The sequence below is a fragment of the Carassius auratus genome, chromosome 5 (genome assembly GCF_003368295.1).
Source record: "Carassius auratus strain Wakin chromosome 5, ASM336829v1, whole genome shotgun sequence".
Classification (NCBI taxonomy): domain Eukaryota; kingdom Metazoa; phylum Chordata; class Actinopteri; order Cypriniformes; family Cyprinidae; genus Carassius; species Carassius auratus.
In genome coordinates this window covers 24,831,132-24,855,259 of record NC_039247.1, presented here as the reverse complement: position 1 = coordinate 24,855,259, position 24,128 = coordinate 24,831,132, and the positions used below count along the sequence as shown (strand labels likewise).

Here is a 24,128-nt window from a genome sequence, read left to right as displayed (position 1 = left end):
ACTTATTAAATGACTGCCTCCCAGCCTTTCTTGCAAATTCTCCAGTTCAATCTTCTTTTCAGTGAGAACTTTAAGCTCTTCATCAATCTCTTTGAGTTCTTCAGTCTCACTGGAATACTCTGTCGGTTACAAGATCTCGTGTGAGCAACATTGGCTTTTTCCTTACATACTGTAACACTATATGATGAGAACTCGCGATATTTGCATATATAAACAAATTCTTTATTTAAGAAGAATCTGTAAATGTCTTTCACTGTTTATATGGCTTCTTGTCATCAAGTAGTTCAAGTTAATTTGACTCACGTTGCTCATTCTGGCCATTGTTTTTCTTGAACTGGATGAGCAAAGCCAGGATGTTGCGTTTGTCAGTCAGCTGCTGTCTCTTAAAGGTCAGTCGGTTCAGCTCCTCAAAAATGTTCATCAGCTGTGCATCAGACATGTTGAGGGTCGAGATGATGCTTCACTTAAACCTCCAAAAGCCTCAGACCTTCATACAGCATCGACTCTGAAATAGATACGATAGTTTCATAACAGAAGCTATGTCTGTTTAAAAGGAATAGAAAGTGTATTCCTGATAAGAAAAATATTGTTTAACCCTAGTGCAATTACATAATTCAAATTCAAAAATAATTAATATATTTTAACAATTACCCATGCATTGATGCAGTGTCTCTTCAGTCGCTCTTCACATTGCAGTAATAAGGAAATAAGAGGCTGGTCATATTGTAGCTGAACAGTATGAGGAACACGTCCGTAATATTTAAAGCATGTGGTTTACCTGTATTTTACTACTAACTCACAGCCAGACTTAAACTACAAATATCTACAGTTTTGAAGTGAATCTGGTGGGACTTTAATATTAGGCACTTTAGCAAGCAACATTAGCGGGACTTAAATTGCACCTTTGAAAGCGACTCATTTTCACCATGTTCAGATTTCATTATTTTGATCAATATAAAAGCAACATAAAATATGATTTTTGTAAGCACTTTGTGAGACATTTACTACCAGTGAATCAGCGGTTTTGAAGATGTACCATGAAAACATGTTAATAACTAGGCATCTTAGAAAAGGAGGACTATCACACATTTGCATCTTTGCAAATGTGACAGTTTTGGTTTCGGTCTAACTAAAAAGAATAAAGAGCTTTTATGAAATGTAATCTAAGAATAGCTATTTAAAGGGATAGTTCACCCAAAAATCTAAATTATGTCATTAATAACTTACCCTCATGTCATTCCAAACCCGTGAGACCCGTGAGAGGGAGATTTTAGATTTAGTCCGAGAGCTCTCAGTCCCTCCATTGAAGCTGTGTGTACGGTCTACTATCCATGTCCAGAAAGGTAAGAAAAACATCATCAAAGTAGTCCATGTGACATCAGAGGGTCAGTTAAAATTTTTGGAAGCATCGAAAATAAATTTTGGTCCAAAAATAGCAAAAACTATGATTTTATTCATCATTGTCTTCTCTTCCATGTCTGTTGTGAGAGAGTTCAACACAAAGCAGTTTGTGATATCCGGTTGGCAAACGAATCATTCGATGTAATCGGATCTTTTTGAACCAGTTCACCAAATCGAACTGAATCGTTTGAAATGGTTTGCATCTCTAATACGCAGTAATCCACAAATTAAAACTAACAAAACACTGACTCGTTCTTGAGTTCTTGATTCAGTGTGACGCAAACCGACACACAGAGCGTCTGAACTGATTCTTTTGGTGATTGATTCTGAACTGATTCTGTGCTAATGTAATGAGTGCGGGTAAACCGAAGGCTTGGATCAAGGGCAATGCTCGCCAATAGCGCCATTACGTCAAGCAGTGAACCATTTTTTTTCAACTGGTTTATTGAAAGAATATTGTTTGTTATCTGGCTCGGCTCAGTGTTCATCTTCAGTTCTCTCTTCACAGCAGTTCAGTCGGTGTTCTGTTTGAGTGCATGAATTACTCCGGGATATTGGTTTGTTTGAACTCAGAGGGAGTGTCAGCCACATTAAAAAAGTGAACAGCTTAAGTCATTTGTGGATTAATGTGTATTGGAGATGCGAACCGTTTAAAACGAATCAGTTTTATTTGGTGAACTGGTTCAAAAAGATCCGGTTACATCGAATGATTAGTTCGCGAACCGGATATCACAAACTGCTTTGTTTTGAACTCTCTCACAACAGACAAGGAAGAGAAGACAATGATGAATTAAAGTCGTAGTTTTTGCTATTTTTTGACCAAAATGTATTTTCGATGCTTCAAAAAATTCGAACTGATCCTCTGATGTCTCATAAGCCCCGTTCACACTGCAATTCCAGCAAATACACAGGTAAAGTGTTCTGGCAATTGTTCCCGGGTCACTCGATTTTGCACTTTCACACTGCTAGTGATTACCCGGGATATGTGCATGCTTTCACACACAACCCGTAAAGGTCCCGTAACGACACATGACATCACGGGGTGACATGTAATGTACGAGTCGAAAACGTTAGGCACGATATACTTTCAGTGAAGCAAGCAAACGATCCCGGCGTCAGCGCGGAAAGTGAGGAAATAACTGATCTCTGCTTCATTACAGTTTGCACAATTTTTTTTTTTCTTCCTTCAAAACAGCCGGTAAAAGAGTCGCGCGATAACGTGCGTCATCACTACGAGACGGCATTAGATCTGGCTTTTGTTACTAGGTACCTGACCCGGGTTCAATGCCGGAATCAATACTGGGACATGTTTGCTTTCACACAGAAGGCGACCTGGCAATGGACCTGGCAATGTTCCGGTAATTTGCCGGGTCCGACGTGCAGTGTGAAAGAGGCTATGGACTACTTTGATGATGTTTTCATTACCTTTCTGGACATGGACAGTATACCATACACACATAATTTAGATTTTTGGGTGAACTATCCCTTTAAGTTACTTGCTAGAATAATTGCTTTAACAAGTGTCGCCTTCACAGGAAAATGTTTACCTTAAAAAATTAAGTCATAATTCACATCATTTTCTAAACAACAACAAAAAAAATGTATATATATATATATATATATATATATATATATATATATATATATATATATATTTTTTTTTTTTTCACAGAAAAATAACAGGATAACAGGGAACAGTATTTGGGAGGGAACATCATGAGGATGACTTTTTAATTTTGGGGTGAACATTTCATTTAAATGTCTATTCATTATTTATATATTTCACCCATTAAAGAGAACTTAATTTGTTCATTTCCTTCTCAGGTTCTTCAAAAATGTCACTTCATCTCTATTCTTGATCCCGTAGCTGAGGAAAGAGGAAACACAATCAAAACATATTATAATTCAAAGCACCATAAATACTGAGAAACAAAACGAACACAAGTTAACAAATTTCTACAACAGCAACTGATTATTTGGACTCACTCCTTCAGCTTTCTTTTGTCATCTTCTAACTTTTCTCCATTGAAAACCAGATGAAATGACCTCCACACGTATTTCCTTGACAGGGAAAGTAGATTAGGGAAAAACAAATACAAAAGTACATCCTATACTTTTTTTCACATCTCACCAGCTGATGTGCTTCACACCTCCCTCTCGTTGTTGTTTTAGCTCCATATATCTGCAAATGGCTTTCTTCAGATCCAGAACCGTAGCAGACTGCACGACCACAATAGCTGTGAAGAGATTTGTTCCAGTTAGAATCAATAAATGTATAGCAGTTCCAAATAATTCCAAGAAAACTCACGCATGACTTCTTCATCAGCCTTACAAACACGAACAGTCATGGCTTGACCATATTCCAGAGCCACCTGAGAGTTCACCTCCTCCAGAGTGACCTGAACATTTAAAAGAACAGAAAAGATTTAGAATTCAAGACCTTATGAATTATTGCATTCAAATATGAAGCTTGTTTCAATTTTATTCTATTAAAACAAGTTGGATGGTCGACCTGAATTGGCAGGTCGCACAGTAAAGGGTCCTGGACCATCAGAGCCAGTCCTTCCTCAAAGATGTCAAGAAATTCAGAGTGTGGCAATGCCTCCTCATCATCTTCTTCTTCATCATCTTCTTGCTCTTCTTTAATTTCACCTACAACAGTTTTCTCTTCAATCTCGGCCTCGTCCACATTCTTTAGGCTTTCTTCCTTTAATTCATCCATGTTCAACTGATGACGAGCGAAAACTCCTTGATGCAAGTCTAGCATCCAGAAATACGAGACATTAAGGCGTCAAGTTCTTTCCATGTTTATTAAACCGATTAGTGAATTTAAACGGAATTATGGCACCGCTGGTAAATTATCTCGGATAAAACTGTAACATCTAACGTTACAGTTCTGTTGCGATCCAACATTCCTTATCCATTTTTTTTTTAAACAAACACGCTGTCGGAATTTTTCTGTGATACACTAAAGTTTAGTTCCGCATACGTTTCTATGTTATATTTCCGAAATTGACTATATCATTCTTTACATTTAAATAATTTAATATAACATATATATGTATATAGTTCCTGACAGTTATATGTATATATAACATTATTATATAGTTAATGTTTATTTGCGTTTATATTTCGTTTCATGTCGAGCATAATATAGTGAGGCACGTTCACATTATGTGCTTCCTGTAGCGACCAGGCATGAGAATATGTAAACACCAACTTCAGTTGCATCAGAAAAAGAAAAAAAATAACAGTATTTAGTATACAATATTATTTATAACAGGTTGAAAATGCTCCTGTTTTGTCCAACTTGTGGGAATGTGTTGATCGTGGAGGAGGGACAGAGATGCTTCAGATTCGCGTGTAACACATGTCCATATGTGCACAACATCACGAGGAAGGTAACGAGTCACCATTACAACACAGAAACTTGTTTGGAACGTTCTGTTTAAATACGTGGTTATCTGTAGTTCGTTTTTAACCTTCGATTAGATTACTCGTGAAATAAAAGTATTGTTCAATTCCAACACGTGACGTGCAAACATGTGATTCTGAAACTTAAGATTAATGTTTTTTCCATTATAACGATAAACATTCTAAATTCGCAATAAACAATGTGAACGTTCCATTCAAATGCATGTAATGCTGGAACAGAACGTGAACCTTACTTTTAGAACGCATGTAATACGTTTATTTGAATAAAATACATGATTTTACTGCATCTGAATATGAAAGACATGTTTTCTACATAGTATCAGCCAATGATACCTTTGTAGTAGGAGGAGTGTGTGGAAATAACTGTTGGTTGTTTTGACAGGTAAATAACAGAAAGTACCCCAAACTGAAGGAGGTTGATGATGTTCTCGGGGGCTCTGCTGCTTGGGAAAATGTGGATTCCACTCCAGGTAAAACCGTGTATTTTGTAGTGTATTATTATACAGTACCTGTATGCACAGTAAATATTTAACTACAAGTTCTGGTTGCTTTAAATGAATGTTTTCAATCATTCTCGATTCGTTTTGAGGTATAACACTTCATAATATTTCTTTGCAGAACCTTGTCCAAAATGTGAGCACCCAAGGGCCTACTTTATGCAGATTCAGACTAGGTCTGCTGATGAACCGATGACAACCTTCTACAAGTGCTGCAATATACAATGTGGGCATCGCTGGAGAGACTAAATCAGAGATCTCAGATTTAAACTTTATTATGTGGCTCAGAATATGTGCTCATAACAGAATATTCAGTTTTCATATAGAAGATTTATATTTATTTGTTGGAGCCAAAACTTTGTCATTGTGTATTTGGATTCAAAACGACAGACACCCCTTTATGCTTCATAAACTACTTTATTTTCACTTTTACAGAATGTGTATGTAATATATCATTATGACAGTAACTACATGAGCTTTGTTGGCCTGATGACTGATTTTTGTGTGGGTGTGTGTGCGCATGCAAGTAATAAAATTACTCTTCATATATGATACGGTTTGTCTTTTTATTTGTTCAGTCAGTCCATAAGTTTTGTTTTACATACACATTTGAGACTTGAGTTGAGCATGGCATCTGCTGTAGTGCCATATACTATTCTCAAGGCATCTATCTACAGCAGCATTCCGGCAACACAAGCTTGACACATCTATTGTCTGCAACAGCATCAAGTCACTTCACAAAGCAAGTAGACCTACATAGTCAAGAGCATATTAAAGGGAGCCAGACTGGGCTGTGCAAGTAAACCCCATGGTCATGCATACATATTTACTGGAGATTATCTTCCAATAATCAAACAGACATGTCGTTTTTGCAGATGACGGCGAGGTGTCTTGATGTTATTACAGGTCATGGTTGATAGGATGGAATTAAGCTGGATGGGATGAGGTCATTCTTTTTTTTTCAGTCAGACAATAGTACATTGTAATTTTAACTGCTGAATACTTTGAAATCATATTCATAATTTAATGTGGCAGTTTGTAATACCTGCATATAATTCAGTGTTTGTTTCTGATTAAAAAGATCATACAATAAGGCTTTTGTGAATTCACAGAGCGACTGTTATGTTTTGTGTTAAATAGTACAATGGAAAGATGGAAAGTCTGATTGTTAATCAGCTATAATGTTGGCAGATTGTCTACCAGAGAAACATATTTATTATCTAAATCCTCATTTAAAACTACACTATGGAACTTTTTGTGTAAATACTTACTTAATTCGCCCAAATTTAGTTATCCTATAATATTCAGTTAGGATGGATTTCGCGGGAAATTGCATAGGCTACTACGACATTCTTCCGTGCATTACATTATTTATCAGCATATATCCATAAGCCGAGAAATCTCTTGTTGTGGGAAAAGAGCGAAGCTTAAAGTTTGCTGTCACAACTAATGATAAAAATTTACCATAGATCATTCAAAATAGTATATCGCGATTGTAAAATCAAAGAAACCACGCACAACGATACAGCGGTCCGTCGAACTACATTCATCCGCTTTAGAGGACCGGAGCCGAAGCACATCAGCACAACCAAAACAATGTTCTTCCGCAAGACACATGCAGGGTTTTTTTTATTAATTTTTTTTTTTTAAACCGCTACAGACCCAAATGTTACTTAGTGTAGTTTTAAGAAAAAGATGAAAAAAAAAAAAACTGAGGTTATATACATATATAGTCTGAGCACTGCTGATGTTGTAACTTTTAAATTTCGTACCATTTCAGCAGTAAATCACATTTATGGACAGAACAAGACGAACAGAAAATTTACAGTTTCGAAGCCAGGACAGACAACTAATTATTTATATATATAAATCACAATCTGACCACAAACAAAAAAAAAAAAAAAAAAAAAAAAAAACAAAGGAAATGCAGGACAACCATCCCATGTTGCCCAAAGTATTAATAAGCAAAGGGTTAATCTGCTTTGAATTATGCAGCCCAGTGCAGCAACCAGCACAGGGTGACACAGTGAGGGAACATATGGCCCAATAGAGAGCTATGCAATATTACAGTGATTTCATGCAGCGTCCTTCATCATGCCGGTGAACTCAAACAGCAAAGCAGCTTTGAACAGCTTTAACCAGAAATGTGGAGGACTACGACTTCACAATGGCAAGTAGAAATGACAAAATATGCAACAACCACTTCTAAATATGTTCTGCAGCAGAATAACTGTCCATCGATGCTTGTCTGTTATTCTAGATGTTTCTACCCCAACCTTAGTATCAGCAAACACAGATCTATCTACCGTAATAATGATTAATAAACTGACCTGAATAGCAGATGATAGTTTACAGAAGTCTCAAACAGCCTACTGACAACACAGAACTGCTAGTAAAGTGGTTTGAAAAGCACCATGGCTATAATTTTCATTCACAGTTCAAAATAATTAAGTGTGTTTTGGTTGAATTGTTCCTAGCATGACATCTCTAAAGTACTAAAAGTAGATTGAGATGGACATACAGATCCCTTTTCCAATAGAAATAATTCCTCTACGACGACACAGTGCCTGTTACATTGATACACATTTATCAAATCGACTTGAAATGAGCCTTATCGACAAATCCAAAACAAAAGTGAAAGAGAAAAAAAAAATCCCATGACATTTGCATAAAATGCCAAATACTGTGACATTTTCACATGTAAAAGCAACAATGTTACTCAAGGACCTCAAAAGTCCCAGCCATCAAAGACTTTCATTTTAATAGGTTAAAATAAAACAATAATGCATACAATAATAATCCTGCAATCCAACAACACTGACCCTGAAGTGAACTTCGTTTAGTTTCGCTACTCTATAATATTCACAAATGAGCTTTGCGAGGTTAATATTTTCACATATTTTCTAAATGTATACTTTGCTCTACTGCTAAAATAAAAATAAAACAGTACTTGGATGACACAATGTAACCCTGACCATTATGCATATAAAATCTACCGATCCTTCAATGACCGCTGCTTAATTTTACAGGCATCAGTAACTATGTCAAAATGAGTGAGAATCAATAGTTAGATGAAGTGAGAAGTGGCTGGAAAGATGAGCTGTCAGCTTGGGCAAAATGAACACGAAAAAGCGAGTCATCAACACCCACCAGAACGAGGTCACAGCAAGATCGTTGATGGGATAAAGTGTTAGCATATGCGCTTGTATGTGTAAATATAGCCCTTGCAGTTCGGGCAAGTGTGTGTCACATCCTTGAGTTCGTCAATAAAACAGGGGATCAAGCAGCAACCTAGATCACACCTGCAAAACAAAGACAAAAGTCAGAAGGAATCTCAAAAAGGTATTACTGTAGGCTCATTATGTATTCATTTATTCAAAACTAAATTAAAAATACAATTCAGACGCACGATGATCTGAACACACCATTTCTGCTTTGAAAACGGCTTTAATTTCTGTACTTAAATTCATGTACAACACCATTCAAAGGTTTGAATCAGTAAGGTTTTGAAATAAAATGAACACTTTTATTCACTAGAGATGGTTTAAATTGATCAAAAGTCAAAGTAAAGACTTTTATAATATTACACACACACACAAAAAAAAATCTTCAAATAACGCCTGTTCTTTTACATTTCTTTTTATCATGGTTTTCCAGAAAAATAATAATGGTTTTCAATTGATAATAATAATAATAATAATAAGAAGTGTTTAAGAAAAAGAACTGTCAAGAAAAAAACTTAACAGAAAGTCGATTTCACAGAGATGTCCAGTGTTATTCTAGTATCACTGTGAGACTGTTATTGTTTTTATTATTGTTTTTATTAATATATGTATATAAATTGCCGTTTCCATTGTTTAGTTTTAGAAATCTTGTTGTGTTTGTCATATTCGTTTTTTTATATATCTATGTCGATTTTATTCATTTTTATTTCAGTTTGAGTCATTTAGTAAATCAAGTTACAGTAAATGCTGAAATTAATGCAGAAATTATAGATTTTTTAATACTCCATTTCAAATAACAAGGTCTTTTTATGGTTGTGGTATTAGTTTTAGTTTACCTCGACTATAATAACCCTGCAGAGGTCATATAATCAGATCACACGGAGCTGTCCGGTTCCACAGCTCACTTACCCGACAAAGAAGCAGAACATACAGAAGAGAGTGTTCATGAGGCCGATGTCGTGGCTGATGTGGGTGCTGATGGGCTGTTGGCAGTGTGGACAAACCGTCTGCACTGGATCCGTCTGGAACATCTCCCCCTGTAGAACCGTCACTGTGGTAGTGGTGGCACCAGGAGGGGCGAGGACTGTGGCTGTGTGACCTGGAGCAAAGTGACTGGGCCCCGGACCATAGTGCTCGGCTATCGGATGAGGAAAGTGTCCAGGCGGAGCATAGTAACCACCTGCAGCACATCATTATTTTTTACAGTTATCCGCACACAACAAATCTCGTAGACAATGAAGCTTGAATTTAGTTTATAATGAGAAAAGGTAAGGGAAATCTAGTATTAGTTCATATTAAATGTTTTCTTAAAGGGACAGTTCACCCAAAAATGAAAATTCTGTCATTAATTTCTCAGCCTCGTGTCGTTCCAAACCTGTAAGACACAAATTAAGCAAGGGAACTACCACATTCAAGGCCCAGAAAGGTAGTAAGGACATTGTTCAACCTTTATTTTATGAAGCTACCAGAATAATTTTTGCGCACAAAGAAAACAAAATGACTTTATTCAACAATTTATTCTCTTCTATGTCAGTCTTTGACGCGCGTTCACGAGAGTAACACAATGCAGGAAGGTCTTGCGGGTTTGGAATGATGTGAAAGTGAATAAATAATGACAGAAATTTCAGTTTTGGGTGAACTTTCCCTTAAAAAAAAAATGAAGTCAATGGGAACCAAAACTGTTTGGTTCTTCAAAATATCTTCTTTTGTGTTACACACAAGAAAGAAAGTCATACAGGTTTAGAATGACATGAATGATGAGAGAATATTAATTTTTTCATGATCTTTTCCTTTATAAGATTTTAAAAGTGTAAATTCGGTCGGAGTGAGTTATTACATTTTAATTCAAGATTAAAACACAAGCTTTTTTCTATCAAATAATATACACACCAATCAATCATAATGTGTATTAAAAAAAGAGAAAAGGATTCATTTTGTGCAATACTGCTCCTAGCCCTGACACATCACTTTTAGTTTCACTGTGAACGGAAAAAATGACCTGTTCCTAGAAACATGTTGCATCACAGCAGATTTTGATTTCCATTGACTACGAATTCTTCTTTCTGAACTGCTAACGGTTTCAGTTAGGAAGGCACTCTCACCGTGAGGATGAGGCATGGGCATCGGCATGTGCACAGGCTTAGGCATGGGACCTTCTCCTGGGACGTGTGGAGGAATAAAGCCTGATTGTGTAGCTTCATAAGGCGGAGGTCCATATTCTGGAGGCAGTGGCTGCCCTTGTGGAGGTCCTGTTGTTACTGGAGCACTGGCTGCTGAGGAAACACACACTTAGATACAAGAAACGACAACTCATATGCCTCCTGCTAGATTTGCTAGTGGTTGTAAAACAATTAAGGTATATAAAACTTATTTTAAAAGAGATATATATCAAAGAGACTGTCTATAATGTCTATAAAGATGAGAAAAATATCTAGGAATTTACCAGGAACTGGAGGCTGCCCATTTTTCTCCATGAGAAGCGGGGCACTGGGGCCCCCTGGGTAAGGAGGAGGAGGGTCACTGGACATGTTGGTTCCCTGGAAGGAGGCCAGAGAAGGAAGCTCTCCTCACACTGCGCTGACGTTCAAGCAGCGTTTCTGAGGGGAACACAAACAGGCCACACGGTTCAGTAACCACACAGTGTAATGTGATAGTGCCATCCCTGACTACTGTTGCCGAGGCATTTCAAGCACATCCAATTATCATCGATTTGCAGCGGCTCATTGCCTCTACATTCCCCCTGAGCCCACAAATAAAAACAATATGTCCATAAGCATGAATTATCTGCTCTTATGAACACCGATTAATAAGGGTCGGTCCGTCAAGCCACCTGTATCCCAATACTACAAGTTATGAGATAAAACACTGTTCTGTGTGTGATCATCTTTGAGTCTGAGGTACACGCTGCATCAATATACTTCATGATAAACCCTTCAAAAGTTACGATTTTTTTTTAAAGGTTTTGGGTTAATAAGATTTTTTTAAGTAATTTAAGCTTTTACTCAGGAAGGACACATTAAATTGATTAAAACAGAAACTACAAAAGATTTATATATTTATATGAAAACAAAAAACAATTAATATTTTAATTAAGCAAGGCTGCATTAAACTGATCAAAGGTGAAAGTGATTTATTTTCAAATAAATGCTGTTCTGTTGAACTATAATGATGATGATAAGAAATGTTTCTTGAGCAGGAGACACTGTAGTCTGGAGTTTTAGCTTTGTATCACGGAAATAAATTACATTTTGGAATATTTTCTAAATATAAAACTGCTATTTTTAATTGTATAACATTCACAATACTGTATGTTTTAACAAATAAAGGCTGTCAAAAGAGACAAATATTAATTATTTCCTTCATAAATATATATATATTTTTAAAATCTTACCAACCTCAATGTTTTGAATGGTAGTGTATAATGCATAATCCTCATGATATATGTGCCTGAATGGTGAAGTGCATCGTCCTACCTGATGGTTAAAGATAGTTAGGTTAGTTAGTAAGCTAGTCAGTACAACTGTTCAAGATTGTACCAATCATTATATAAATCTACAGCTAGAATAAAAACAGACAAATTAAATAATAACTAGTATACCATGCAGTGTTATGTAAGTGTAATCTTCAGCACCTGGGTTTAAGTAGACAGTTTGGGCCTTTGAGAAGTTAAAGTAATAACATTTACAGTAGAAACAATAGCACAGTATTCTTGGAACCATGTAGGTCAAGACTAACTAGAGGTCAAACACTGTGTCCTTCAAGTGAAATGTGTGTCATTTTGTAGGGGGAAAAAGAAAATTATTTCATTTTTAGAAAAACCAAATGCAAATTAGAAACAAGATCTTTATGTAAACAGCACCTCATTTGGAAGCCAAATCGAAGTATAGGCATAACAATATGCCAATATTGTATCATCATAGCAGTATCCCCTTTCATGATCTGGCAGGTGATATAAACACATCTAATTTGCATTTTATGGAATGGTTACCACCACCAGTCAATGAATGATGGGGATGAAGCAGGAAATATGAAAACAAAAACATGTGTCTACTACTAGGCTATATGTGGAGCATATCAATGTTTTGTGAACCAAACGGCTGTTGATTTATGAGAGTAGTTTGTTGCCCAGTTCACATCCTGTATTTTATTTGAGATAATGGAAAATGATTACACAGAATGCTTCTCCATAACCACAAATCTCACACATTTCTCCTGTGTCATTAGGGCATTTAAATATAATACAAATCTGATATACAAGACATTGATAACATTGAATGTATCTGAATATATTATCCACGCTGACTGTACACCAGCTTATACCAGCATAAAATAACAGCGCCTGCTATAGGTCAGTGGTGGTACTGTTCTTCTACAGCAGGTATATAATATATTTTAACAAAACCATTCTAATTAACCAACATTAATTACATTTTTTACAACTTCTGGATGGTTGAACATGCTTGGCATGGTTTTATGTATAAATTTGTTCAATGTTAGCTGCAGGGAATCCAACTATATGATTAAGGTTGGTGTTTGGCTAGTTTTAACATGTCCAAATGACCAACCAACCAGCACAAAAGTTGGTGTGTTTGGCAGGGTTTCTAAAAGGTAAATCACTTTTTAAGAAATGCGACTCAATTCGTCAATATGGTTGCTTAATGCATTTGCATTTTGTATTAGCAACACTTTACACTTTGAGAATAAAACTTTCAACAGATCTTCATTTAACTGTAGTTCACTTTACTTTTTTTTTACTCTACTCTCTGATCAAACTGCAAAAAAGAGTGATGTTCTTGATTGTTAAATCAAGATGCATTTAGGCTATTTGTGAAGCAATAAGACATATGCTAAAATAAGTCTCGTCTTGTTAGAAATGTATCTGCTAATTGTGTCAGAAAAATCTGCTTAATTCAAACAGAAAACAAGTTGGGTTTTTCTACAACCCAACACTGGTTTAAGCATAAACTCACTTGACTTTTTTCAATTTGCATCTCAATGAACCTTGATTTAAGGATGTTAAGAGATTTGTTTTAGAAAACAAACCAAACATACCTTGTAAGATATACAATTTTATAATGCATGCATGCATAGTTTAATGGCTTGAATTTAATACTTTCTGCTTTGATTTAAGACCTTTTTTGGCCTCACTAGATTGTTCTGGTGCTTTCTGGAGTAGACGATGCGCTCAAACAGAGATCAGCGATTATCCATCCAACCTGTTTCATCGCCTCTAGCACCGATGACATAACACTGCCCTAAAATTCACATCAATACACTATTACTGTGATTCTCCATGACAAATAACAGCAAATTGCTGATTGTGTCATTAGTTACTAGGCTCTCATCATTAACAAGAAAAGGCTACCGTTATTCTAGCTAAAATAAGCCACAGTATCTGACGTTATACTATCCCCAAATATAGCACACAAGTGTAAAATGACTCTTTGTTGCATACATGCGATCCTCATTCATCGCAGTAGCCTCAGCAACCAACCTGGCTAGCTAACATGTCTCACTGTCATTTAGTAACGAAGACTAACGGTTAAAAAGCCAAGCATTATATACAAACGAAACGTAACAACTTTCCCAGACCGATAAACATCGTTAGCGATTAAAATCACTCATCGATGCAGAACGTTACTAGTGAATGATGCGAGCACAGGCCTGGCGGCTGCCGCCACGCTCCCAGCCAATAAAACACAGACTAACAGTCACTCAGACAACACACCGTTACCTTCTGGGTCCACCGTGTTTATGAAAAGATTAGGCCTGACAACTTTTCAGTGCTTTCCAGCTCATATGTTCACGTTTGTAGCCCCACTTTTCCAATAACATCCGCTGCTGGGAAGGATTTGACGTAAACATGGGAGACGGGAGGTGTGTGTGAATCCCACTGGCGAGTTTACATATCCTACTATGGCCGAGGCTTGGACTGTGAATATGAATTAGGTTGAGAGGACCTCTTGCGAGGTTACAAAGCAACGTCAGCATTGCGTAATTAATGTTCACGTGTTAAGGTTTCGAGGCAAGTTTTCCCTCTTTTACTGAGAAGCATAATTAAAGGGAACACAGTAAGGAACATTTGTGACCCTGCCTGAACCACAAAGCCAGTCATAAGGGTCCTTTTTTATTAAAAATAAATAAGTTTTCCATTTATGTTTGTTAGGACAGGACAATATTTGACCGAGATATTTGAAAATCTGGAATCTGAGGGTGCAACAAAAATCTTAATATTGAGGAAATCGCCTTTAAAGTTGTCCAGGTGAAGTTCTTAGCATCTCATAGAACGGGTATATTTCTAGCAATATCCAACAATAAAATGGTTATAATTATCTTTAAAAAAAAATCATTACAGGATATGTCTTGCTACAAACGTTATATAAGAGAATCATTTGTCTGATGTCAAATGCTCAATACAATGCACTTCACCCTAGTTTTTCATGTGATGCTATGTCAGAACATGGGATCAGCATATTTTAAACAGATTCTCAGAAAATCAGTCTGCTAAAACAGATTAAGCTATAAATAAACAGATAAAGACTGCAATAAAAGTGTTCTTGTGGCTCAGTGGCAGAGCATTATGTTAGCAGCGCAAAAGATTGTGGGTTCAATTTCCAGGAAACACACACAAATGTATGTCCTAAATGTACTGTAAGTTGCTTTGGATAAAAGTGTCTGCTAAATTCATAAATGTGGTTAAAAAAAATCTTAAAGATTCTTAAATGTGTTATCCCACAGTCCTCCCTTTGAGAGTTCTAATAACTCTAACATTTAAACCTTCATAAGTCCATTCGATGTCAATAATTGAATAAGTTACAGGCACATATGACTTATTCAGTGTCTTCAGTGTCTCCTAGATTAATTTAGGTCTAATAGTTATTTTTAGAACCATAACTGTTGACACGTATGACATGACCTTCCATATCATATGTGTCAACAGTTATGGCTCTAAAAATGTCAAAGAAACTACATGATTGATGACAAGAAAACATGTAGCAGAAGAGTGGAAGTCCTGAAGTCAGTCCACAGCACCTGAATAGCTGTGAAGTCTGTTTTCTGTAGTCCATTTCCCACATAGGTTCTGGTTCACTCATAAGACTGGCGCCCTTCTAGCAATGGCACTAGTCGCGTTAGTACCCTGGGGTTGCAGAGACGAAGATGTGCGATGTGATGTGGATCTCAGCTCACTTCATCTCCTGGTTGCTGCGATGACTCAGAGACTGTATGTGCGCGTTTAAGGTACATAAACAATGACAGTTTGCAACAGGGCTGAGGGCTGGGTTGGAAAATATGTGACGTCATTATGTTTTTTAATTTAATCAATGTTGATTATGAAAGTGAGCATGCAGCATGAAAAAGATATGATACATCATGAGATGTGCAATATGTCTGGAGACATGTGTAAAACATTTTGACCACTTCATAAATTTTTGTATTGTAGTCTCTTTTTTTACAAGATTTTCATTTGGTATAAATTTTATCTTAATTTTGATAAATGTTTTATCAACCAATTGCCTGTATTTAATAAATAAGAAGCAAACATATAGCAGACAATGTAATAAGCCGCCAACACGATCACTTAACCCGAAGCGGGTGATCACTTGCATTGCAAGTGAACTAGAGGGTGACGAAACTCAGCTTGTGCCTCATAGATTTATAGGCTATAGAAATATAGGCTATCTATCGAAAGCTTGTAATGTTTACTTTTAAATGAAAATATTCAAAACCAAAATTAATAGGCTACTTTCTGAATATGTAATCTCTCTGGCGTTCATGGTGAAACCCCATCTTCTACTTCATCTTTGCAGTGATACAAAAAACACCAGTTTATTAATAAATAATTAAATGTCTCCTTGCTATTTTAGACACATTCAAATTGGATTTTTCCGGCTTCATTTAGGACTTCTTTGCCAGAAAATCAATATAGAAAATATTGAGATGAGAGAGACAACAGCAATTGATGAGAGAGAGAGGAAACAGCAAGTGATGAGAGAGAAACAACAGCAAGTGATGAGAGAAAGAGAACAGCAAGTGATGAGAGAGAGAGAGAACAGTAAGTGATGAGAGAGAGAGAACAGCAAGTGATGAGAGAGAGAGAGAACAGTAAGTGATGAGAGAGAGAGAACAGCAAGTGATGAGAGAAAACAGCAAGTGAAGATAGTTGACATGTGAAGCTATTTTGTTGCTTTGATGTTTATAGTTACATTTGTTTCTGGGGCTGTGGTAGCAGATAATAATATCTGCTATTCTTTCCACTCACACCTGTTTGTTAGTTTGGGTTGTGCTGCTTGTGTTTCCAGATCATAATTAAATGGTTGATTCTAAGCACTGGGCCTTGTTTGTATTTGTGGTTTGTTTGTAATGTTCAATTTTTAATTTTACCTACGTCTTTATGTTGTGGTCCACCACTTGAAAACACAAAGAGCAGCCTAGGGGCCCCTGACCAATTCAATCCACCCCTGCCTGTAGTTGGTAAGCAAACTTTATTGTGCAACATCTCCACCCTTTAATGGAACATCAGTCATAACAAACATCATAAACCAAAGATGATTGGTTGAGGGACTGAAGTGTGCTGTAGTATATCCTTGAAGGCTTTGAGTGAACTTAACTCAAAGTACACTATTAAGCAACACTTAATAGACAGAGCCGTAGATCACTGACAAGCTATGCAATATCGGGTTCATTATCCCAGATGAATCGCCTTCGATAATGAACGTGATATTGCATAGCTTGTCTGTTTATTAAGTGCCGCTCCATTTGAAAGCAGGTGATGGTGATTTAGCGATAATCAGGGAACCAGATTTAATGACTAGATGCGCATGATCATACTGTTACCCAGCCCTAGTTGACACACTGTAACTGCTACTAACCTTCTTTGACTGAACAGAGGATGAACTTTCTTCCCTGGCAAAGCAGAGGATAACTAGTCTGTTAACCAAACCCTGCAGCTGTCTGTTAACACTTCTCTGACAGTGCAAAGGATAACCACACTTAACTGGTCTGTAGTGGTTCTTTGGATAGAGTTATATTGACCAAATTGTCGTTGAGCTGAAAAAAAAAAGGATTTTTAATTCAGTCTGGAACAATGTGAGGCGAAAAGCTCTATCGGGGTCACGGCACCAAAACTGTTGGAAACGCAGAAGCGAACACCAGGAGACTGACAGATCAGCTTAATCCAGCTACCTCCAGCTAAAACCAGCTAAGACCAACCAACCAGCTTTCAGCAGCTGGAAACCTTTTTCCTGGGGATATATTTTATTTGTTAACCCTCTATGGTACGGAGTTTCCATATGGCAACAATTTATTTATACTCATTTCCTTGTTATTCTAAAAAAACTACGATATATGACATTATGGGAATTAAAAGGGTAGGCCTTAAGGTAGCCAATGATGTGCTGTTTTTAATCACATGGCAACTGAATGTCCTCCTAAAACTCCTTTTCCCATGGTCAACCTCACCCGTTGAAGTGCTCCAGAAATTGCTCTATTAACCTTATTTTCTAATCTTTTCTCAAGGGGTATTTTTTGCAACATCTTTGGTAAGTAAATTAGATATTTTAATTCATAAATCAATTTTGTCTAACATAGTTTACTGTAAATTAAGAAAATATCAAGGTTGCCATGTGGCAACTCTGTACCACTATGGAAAAATAGGTGTGTTGCCATATGGCAACACTGTACCACAGTGGAATTGCAGTAATGTATTTCCCCATTGGGATTTTTTTATAGATAGTAGCATCAATAAAATTATCACATTTATTTAATGGTTTGAAGTGTTTGTTGTAGTATAGTTGTATTTATGTATAAATAAAAAAATTATGTCTTCTTTTCAGAAAATGAATACAGTTATATTTTATGGAAAGGGCAATAGGAAGAGTGCAGAGTTGGCCTGTCATGGAGAAGAAAGGGAAGTGCAAATACCCTGGTTGCAGGGGGATCATCCGCATGAAGTGCAGCAAATGTGACTTGCACCTTTGCATCACAGCTAAAAGGAACTGCTTTTTGCAGTTTCATGGGATGTCATGAAATTTGACATGAGTTGGCTTGAGACGGGTGCACATGGATGGACTGGAAAAACCCACACTGAGGGGCAGCTGTGCCCTAATGGTCAGAGTGTTGGACTAGTTACCCAAAGGTCAACAGTTTGAGTCTTGGTGCTGGCAGGAGTTGTAGGTGGGAGGTTGTGAATGAAAAGCACTCTTTTCCACCCTCAATACCCATGGCTGAAATGCCCTTGAGCAAGGCACTGAACCCCCAGTTGCTCCCCGGGTGCTAGATCTATAGCTGCCCACTGCTCTGGGTGTGTGTTCACGGTGTGTTCACTTCTCACTACTATGTGTGTGCACTTGGATGGGTTAAATGCAGAGCACCAATTACAAGTATGGGTTACCAAACTTGGCAAATGTGACAACTTTCACTTTTCACTTTACTTCAGGGAGCCGCCTATCATAATACCTGTATTTTATGTTTTCATGTTCTACATGGTATTAGTGCATGTTCCAAGCTACCATACATTTACTTAACTTGTATAAAATACTTTCAAAAATATTTTTTTTTTGTTGGAAACTTTATGTATGTAAAACAATAAAAAGTTGATGAATTTGATATCCATATATGGTACAAAAGCACATTTTTTTGTCCGTTTGCAAGCATTTTAATAATACTTTTAAGTACCATTTTGAAGTTTAAATGATAGGAACCTACCTACTTTTGGTTTGCACGAGTTCCAAGTATAACAATCTATCAATATCTAAAAGAAATGTCAATTTAAATAGAAAAGATAATCATAATTTAATAGAAAAATTACTTTTTTGGCCTTTTTCCATTGTGGTACACTGTTGCCAAAAGGCAACGTTTTCCTAAATACCCCCCAAAAGAAAAAATTCACAAAATCTTTTTGGATTTGTATAATTGAAGCTATTTCATGTAATAAAAACTTATTTTAAAAAAATATTTCATGGTTAGAACATAATGCGTACCATAGAGGGTTAAGTGTAATAAGCAGAATAATGTAGAATCGCTTTTGTTACTGCCCCAAAATTCACAGTTTTCGCTGGATTTTGTACCGGCTCAGTAAACTTACAATAATGCACAATGAACAAATTGAAAACTGATATTTCAAGGCTAAAAATAAAGGGAAAGAAAGAAAACAAAAGAAATAAAGAAACTCAATATACAGTTAACACTTTAATGAAGGCCAAAAAAATGTGTTATGATATAATACACACATTTTCATCATGAACATATTTAAACTTATTTTGAATGTTTTGTAACATTTGTAACTAAAAAAAACATGTTTGAAGGATCTAAGGGTTCTTTGTACAGAAACGTGTCTGTTGCATGAACAGTAAAAATATATATTTGTGTTGTTGGTTTTCCTTTCTTCTATATTCATTTATTAATTTAATCTTTTAATAATTGTATTATTAAACATATTCTAATTTATTATATTCATTTGACCATTTATAACTGTTTTCCATTGTTGTTTAAACTTGTGATTGTGTAATTTCAAGTTTTTTTCTTCACAAGTAAGAGACAAGACATAAAAGATCAATTTCAAGATAATTTTCCACTACTGCTTGTTGTATAATAACACAACACTTCTTGGATTTGTACTGGTGCAGACAAGACTTGCTGATAGCAGGTTTTGGATATCAGACCATACTCTGCCGACTGGGTTTTGGATACTAGACAAACTCTCTGGCAGGATCCAGCATTCAGGGTCAGATCTGAAATGTCTGACATGGAGACTTTCATTAGAAGCTACTAAATGTTACTGATATAAATAAACAACAATAAATAAGAAGTTCTCGTCATAGCAACATCTTTGATGATAAAGAGGAAATTATGCCGTCTTCCATTGCTCCCGATTCTCACTTTCGATTGGAATTTGCTTGGTGACTGACTGATGGTACATATAGTCTTTATATTGCTCAGTATTAGTCATTCGTAGGTGTTTCCAATCAAACCTCCAAAACAGATTAAACAGATGGAGATTAAAATGGATCTCTATTCTACTATAGCAATTCATAATTTATGTGCTTGTGCAGTATTTAATTTCACTCTCATGTCACAGAGACACTACAGTAAATGATTCAGTGATTCACTTTCAGGATAACATAAGATTTATACACAAACATGGTTGCTGATCAAGTGTTGTGAATCATTCATTATTTAACCATTTAAATGAAGAATGATTCATTTGGTGAATGATGCTTTTATTCTTTTAGCCTAATATTTGATATTAATGACCACTTGTGACCAATGACCATCAATTGAACCTCAGATTTGTACCAAAAACTGTTATAAACATATTATTCTTCTCCTATGGTGTCTGAATTGGAAACTGGATTGGAAAATGGATCCTTGTAAACTTTGCAAACACATGGTGTCACTTCTTTCATATCTGCCACCAAACACTGGTCAGAATGGCATGTGAGGTTTCAGAAATACTGTATATTCAGCACCTGCAGTCTATTTCACAGGATCCCAGGCCCCAGTCAGCATGCTCTCTCAGCCTGATGCTGTGGATAAACACTCACCATTTAAGTCAGGCAGATGTTTCTGGTTTTTGTCTTGTTGTATACTGTAACGACCACAAGAGGGCATTGTATGCAATAAAACCGAGCCATTGTCTGCCTTGGATCCTTTGGAAAATGTGTTAAACATTCCAATTGGTTTTTGTTGTTTTCCATGTTAAATTCCTGTGTAAGCATCAAATTATATCTAAAATAATAATAATTAAAAAAAGCATACTGTATCAATCAACCCCAAGCTTCGCCTATAGATGTTCTGGTAATCTAAATTAATGAAATTATGAGGAACCACCGAGTCACCCTGGCGTTCGTGTCCTTTGCTCGGGCCATCCACTGCAGAGGAGTGTGGTCGGTGATTATGGTGAAGGGGTGGCCGAGGAGGTAATATCGGAGCTCCAGGACTGCCCTCTTGATGGCCAATGCCTTCCTTTCAAGAGTCGCGTACAGTCGCTCTGCTGGGGTCAGCAACCTGGTGTCGAATGCATCCGTCTGCAGCAGGAAGAGGCGGTTGAAGTCGGTGGCTCTGAGCACCAGTTCCGACGTAAGGGCTGTCTTTATCCTCTGGAATGCTGCCTCTGTCTCAGGGCCCCAAAGGATCTTCTCCGGCTGCCTCTTCCTGGTCAGGTCTGTCAGGGGAGAAGCTAAAGAGCAGAACTTAGGGATAAAGCAGCGGTAGTAGCCGCAGGCCTGTACTGTGACTTGGAGGCAGGTCGCGGCGCGGAGAGGATAGCTGCCACCTTCTTATCGCAGCCGCTCCAGATGGTCTTCCCAAGTCTCCGAGTGGATAATGATGTCATCCAGGTAGGCAGACACGTAGGCTTGGTGTGGCCGCAGGAGGACGTCCATTAGACGCTGAAAGGTGGCTGGGGCCCCGTGCAGGCCGAAAGGAAGAACCCTGTACTGCCAATGGCCACTTGGGGTTTAGAAGTCTGTCTTCGGCTTGGCTTGTTTCAGTTAGGGGGACCTGCCAGTAGCCCTTGGTGAGATAAAACGGCCCTTCCAAGGAGATCCAACAGCTTGTCGACCCGGGGCATCGAGTATGCCGTCAATCTCTGAGACTTCGTCTCCTGTACCTCTTCCTCGATGGCGAAGGCAGAGAGCTGGGGCCCTGGTCCCAACCCAGCGTTTCAGGAGATTCACATGATACAGCTGGTCCTCTTTTCTTTTTCCTTGTTGCCGCACATGGTAGTTAACGGTGCCGAACTTCTCCGTGATGGTGTCAGGCCCCTGCCAGGTGGCAAGGAATTTGCAGGCTGGTGTGTGGTGGGACCCCAGGCCAGTAACCAGTGTTGGGCAAGGCGAGAAAGGTTGGTGGCTTGAGCCCGGGCCAGCTGCCACGGGTGGAAGGTCCATTCTTGGAAGAGTTGAGCGATGCTGATCGGCGATAGCCCAATCAGGCCCAGGATCTCCTTCCTCAATTTCTAATTAAAGCACTCCATTCCGGTATAAGTGCAAAGTACGCCCATTGTGCCTCTCCCATCAAGAGCAGTGCCACGTGCCCACTCGTCCCTGAGCCATGCTTCCCGGGCGGCAATGATTTAGAACATTTGCAGATACATTCCTATTAACTTGAGTGTTTTGTCTAATAAACAATGTCCCAATCTTAACCTAGAAATGACCGTTTCCTCTCTGCAATTTCCACTTGCAAACACTGAACATTTAACATCCCTCTGGATTTGGTATAAAATGTCTTCCTTTTCCCTCTCTATCCCACCTCTCTTACCACATTTTATTTACTGTCTTCTATATCACACTTTTAACCTCTGCTTTACTTATACTTGCATTTCTATGTTTCCTTTTGTTAACGCTGTTTTGGCTAATTCATTTGCCATTTCATTTCCTCTTATCCCTACATGTTCTGGTACCAATACAATTTTTATCTGCCTTCCTTGATTAAATATTCTTGTAACTGACTGTAGGACTTCATACAGTATATCTTGCCAACTTTTTAAATAAAATGACCTTATACTTGCTAAAACTGTTGATGAATCTGAACAAACTAATACTTTATGCTGCCCGGCACACATCTCTCTTTATTATTGTATACCCATGAATAGCAAAGTCTAGATTTTGCTTCAACCAGGATTCTTGAATGCAATTACATCTGGTTTCTCATTCAAAATATGTTTAAATTCTTGTTCATTAGCCAGTAAGCTCCTGGCATTCCAAAATAATAACCATTAATATTGTTAACCAACCCATGATGACTTGACTGATTAGTAAGGGTCTCCCTCACTTCTTCCGATGTCAGTCCAGTTAATCCCTAGTGATTGACTGCTGCTTTAACCACCAACTGAATTTTGTCATTTTTAGATTTACTTCTGCCGTGCTTTTTATCACTCCTGCTATGAACGTAACTAAATCAGTTTTTTTCACAAACACTCCTTCAAAGCTACTTTGCCTGCACTCTAGTGTATCTACACCTACCTCTTCATGCAGCTTGTTATCTTTTTCTCCTTTTTCCCATGAACCCTGACAGCTTCTGCATATGTTATTCTTTTTTGCATTTCTTCCTCAAATTCTATTGAAACTGTTTCTGTGCCCTTTACCTCTCCATCTCTTGATGTTTTCATCCTTTGGACTTTCACAACTTTTGCTTCCTTGATATTCTTCATTAATTCCCCCATTGTAACATTCATTGGCACCACTGTTATCACCCCTACCCTTCCATCTTTTTTCCTCATTCGCACCCTTCCTGTGTTTTCCACCTTACACTTTGCTATATCCTTGATGTTTAGGGCTTTTTTCACTTGCCCATCATCCGTCTGAGAGTTTTACAGACTAGTCTGTTATTGTGGTGACATTTCCATGCTTTGAAACGTGACGATGAATGAAACAAACTGTGATTGGTTGTTTGACATGTCGCTCAAATGGCCTCATGGGCGGGCCTTGGCCAATGAAAGCTACCATGAATTTCAGACCTTCAGCCGTCAGACCATCTATTAATGTGAACAATTCTTGGAATCAGTCTCCACTGAAATGACCTCTCAAAATATTTTCTGGGCGGGGACGGGGTATGCCCTTTTTTATTATTA

General features: G+C 37.4%; 3 protein-coding genes across 7 annotated transcripts; 1 reads left to right on the top strand and 2 right to left on the bottom strand.

Moving 5' to 3' along the window:
* Window positions 1-3,101: 3,101 nt before the first annotated feature.
* Window positions 3,102-4,365, bottom strand: LOC113083118 (U11/U12 small nuclear ribonucleoprotein 25 kDa protein). Of its 2 annotated transcripts, XM_026254392.1 has the most exons (6): window positions 4,271-4,332; window positions 3,914-4,222; window positions 3,710-3,800; window positions 3,533-3,638; window positions 3,388-3,462; window positions 3,102-3,268 (listed from the first exon to the last, which is right to left on the bottom strand). In XM_026254392.1, exons 2-6 carry the CDS (start codon window positions 4,166-4,168, stop codon window positions 3,211-3,213), a joined length of 585 nt encoding a protein of 194 aa, XP_026110177.1. In that variant the 5' UTR covers window positions 4,169-4,222; window positions 4,271-4,332; the 3' UTR covers window positions 3,102-3,210. The 2 variants fall into 2 exon arrangements, with proteins under 2 accessions (XP_026110177.1, XP_026110167.1); XM_026254382.1 differs by having other exon boundaries at window positions 3,914-4,365.
* Window positions 4,366-4,563: 198 nt separating this feature from the next.
* polr3k (polymerase (RNA) III (DNA directed) polypeptide K) lies at window positions 4,564-5,885 on the top strand. Its single transcript, XM_026254403.1, has 3 exons — window positions 4,564-4,802; window positions 5,219-5,306; window positions 5,455-5,885. The coding sequence occupies exons 1-3, from the start codon at window positions 4,692-4,694 to the stop codon at window positions 5,580-5,582; spliced, it is 327 nt and encodes a 108-aa protein (XP_026110188.1). The 5' UTR covers window positions 4,564-4,691; the 3' UTR covers window positions 5,583-5,885.
* On the bottom strand, window positions 5,886-14,479 carry cdip1 (cell death-inducing p53 target 1). Of its 4 annotated transcripts, XM_026254370.1 has the most exons (6): window positions 14,292-14,479; window positions 11,953-12,030; window positions 11,001-11,154; window positions 10,660-10,830; window positions 9,467-9,737; window positions 5,886-8,635 (listed from the first exon to the last, which is right to left on the bottom strand). In XM_026254370.1, the coding sequence occupies exons 3-6, from the start codon at window positions 11,083-11,085 to the stop codon at window positions 8,524-8,526; spliced, it is 639 nt and encodes a 212-aa protein (XP_026110155.1). In that variant the 5' UTR covers window positions 11,086-11,154; window positions 11,953-12,030; window positions 14,292-14,479; the 3' UTR covers window positions 5,886-8,523. The 4 variants fall into 4 exon arrangements, with proteins under 4 accessions (XP_026110155.1, XP_026110156.1, XP_026110157.1 ...); XM_026254371.1 differs by lacking the exon at window positions 11,953-12,030 and having other exon boundaries at window positions 14,286-14,479; XM_026254372.1 differs by lacking the exon at window positions 11,953-12,030 and having other exon boundaries at window positions 10,660-10,827.
* Window positions 14,480-24,128: the final 9,649 nt, after the last annotated feature.

What these genes read in the sequence shown, in the direction of transcription:
- polr3k (XM_026254403.1), top strand. Translation starts at nt 4,692, where the DNA reads ATGCTCCTGTTTTGTCCAACTTGTGGGAATGTGTTGATCGTGGAGGAG. An exon ending in TGCACAACATCACGAGGAAG is followed by an intron (nt 4,803 to 5,218) that starts GTAACGAGTCAC and finishes TTGTTTTGACAG; the next exon opens with GTAAATAACAGAAAGTACCC. An exon ending in AAATGTGGATTCCACTCCAG is followed by an intron (nt 5,307 to 5,454) that starts GTAAAACCGTGT and finishes ATTTCTTTGCAG; the next exon opens with AACCTTGTCCAAAATGTGAG.
- LOC113083118 (XM_026254382.1), bottom strand. Translation starts at nt 4,168, where the DNA reads ATGCTAGACTTGCATCAAGGAGTTTTCGCTCGTCATCAGTTGAACATG. An exon ending in TGTGCGACCTGCCAATTCAG is followed by an intron (nt 3,801 to 3,913) that starts GTCGACCATCCA and finishes TTAAATGTTCAG; the next exon opens with GTCACTCTGGAGGAGGTGAA. An exon ending in GACAAAAGAAAGCTGAAGGA is followed by an intron (nt 3,269 to 3,387) that starts GTGAGTCCAAAT and finishes CTCTTTCCTCAG; the next exon opens with CTACGGGATCAAGAATAGAG.
- cdip1 (XM_026254371.1), bottom strand. Translation starts at nt 11,085, where the DNA reads ATGTCCAGTGACCCTCCTCCTCCTTACCCAGGGGGCCCCAGTGCCCCG. An exon ending in TGGGCAGCCTCCAGTTCCTG is followed by an intron (nt 10,831 to 11,000) that starts GTAAATTCCTAG and finishes GTGTTTCCTCAG; the next exon opens with CAGCCAGTGCTCCAGTAACA. An exon ending in GCCCATGCCTCATCCTCACG is followed by an intron (nt 9,738 to 10,659) that starts GTGAGAGTGCCT and finishes GATGTGCTGCAG; the next exon opens with GTGGTTACTATGCTCCGCCT.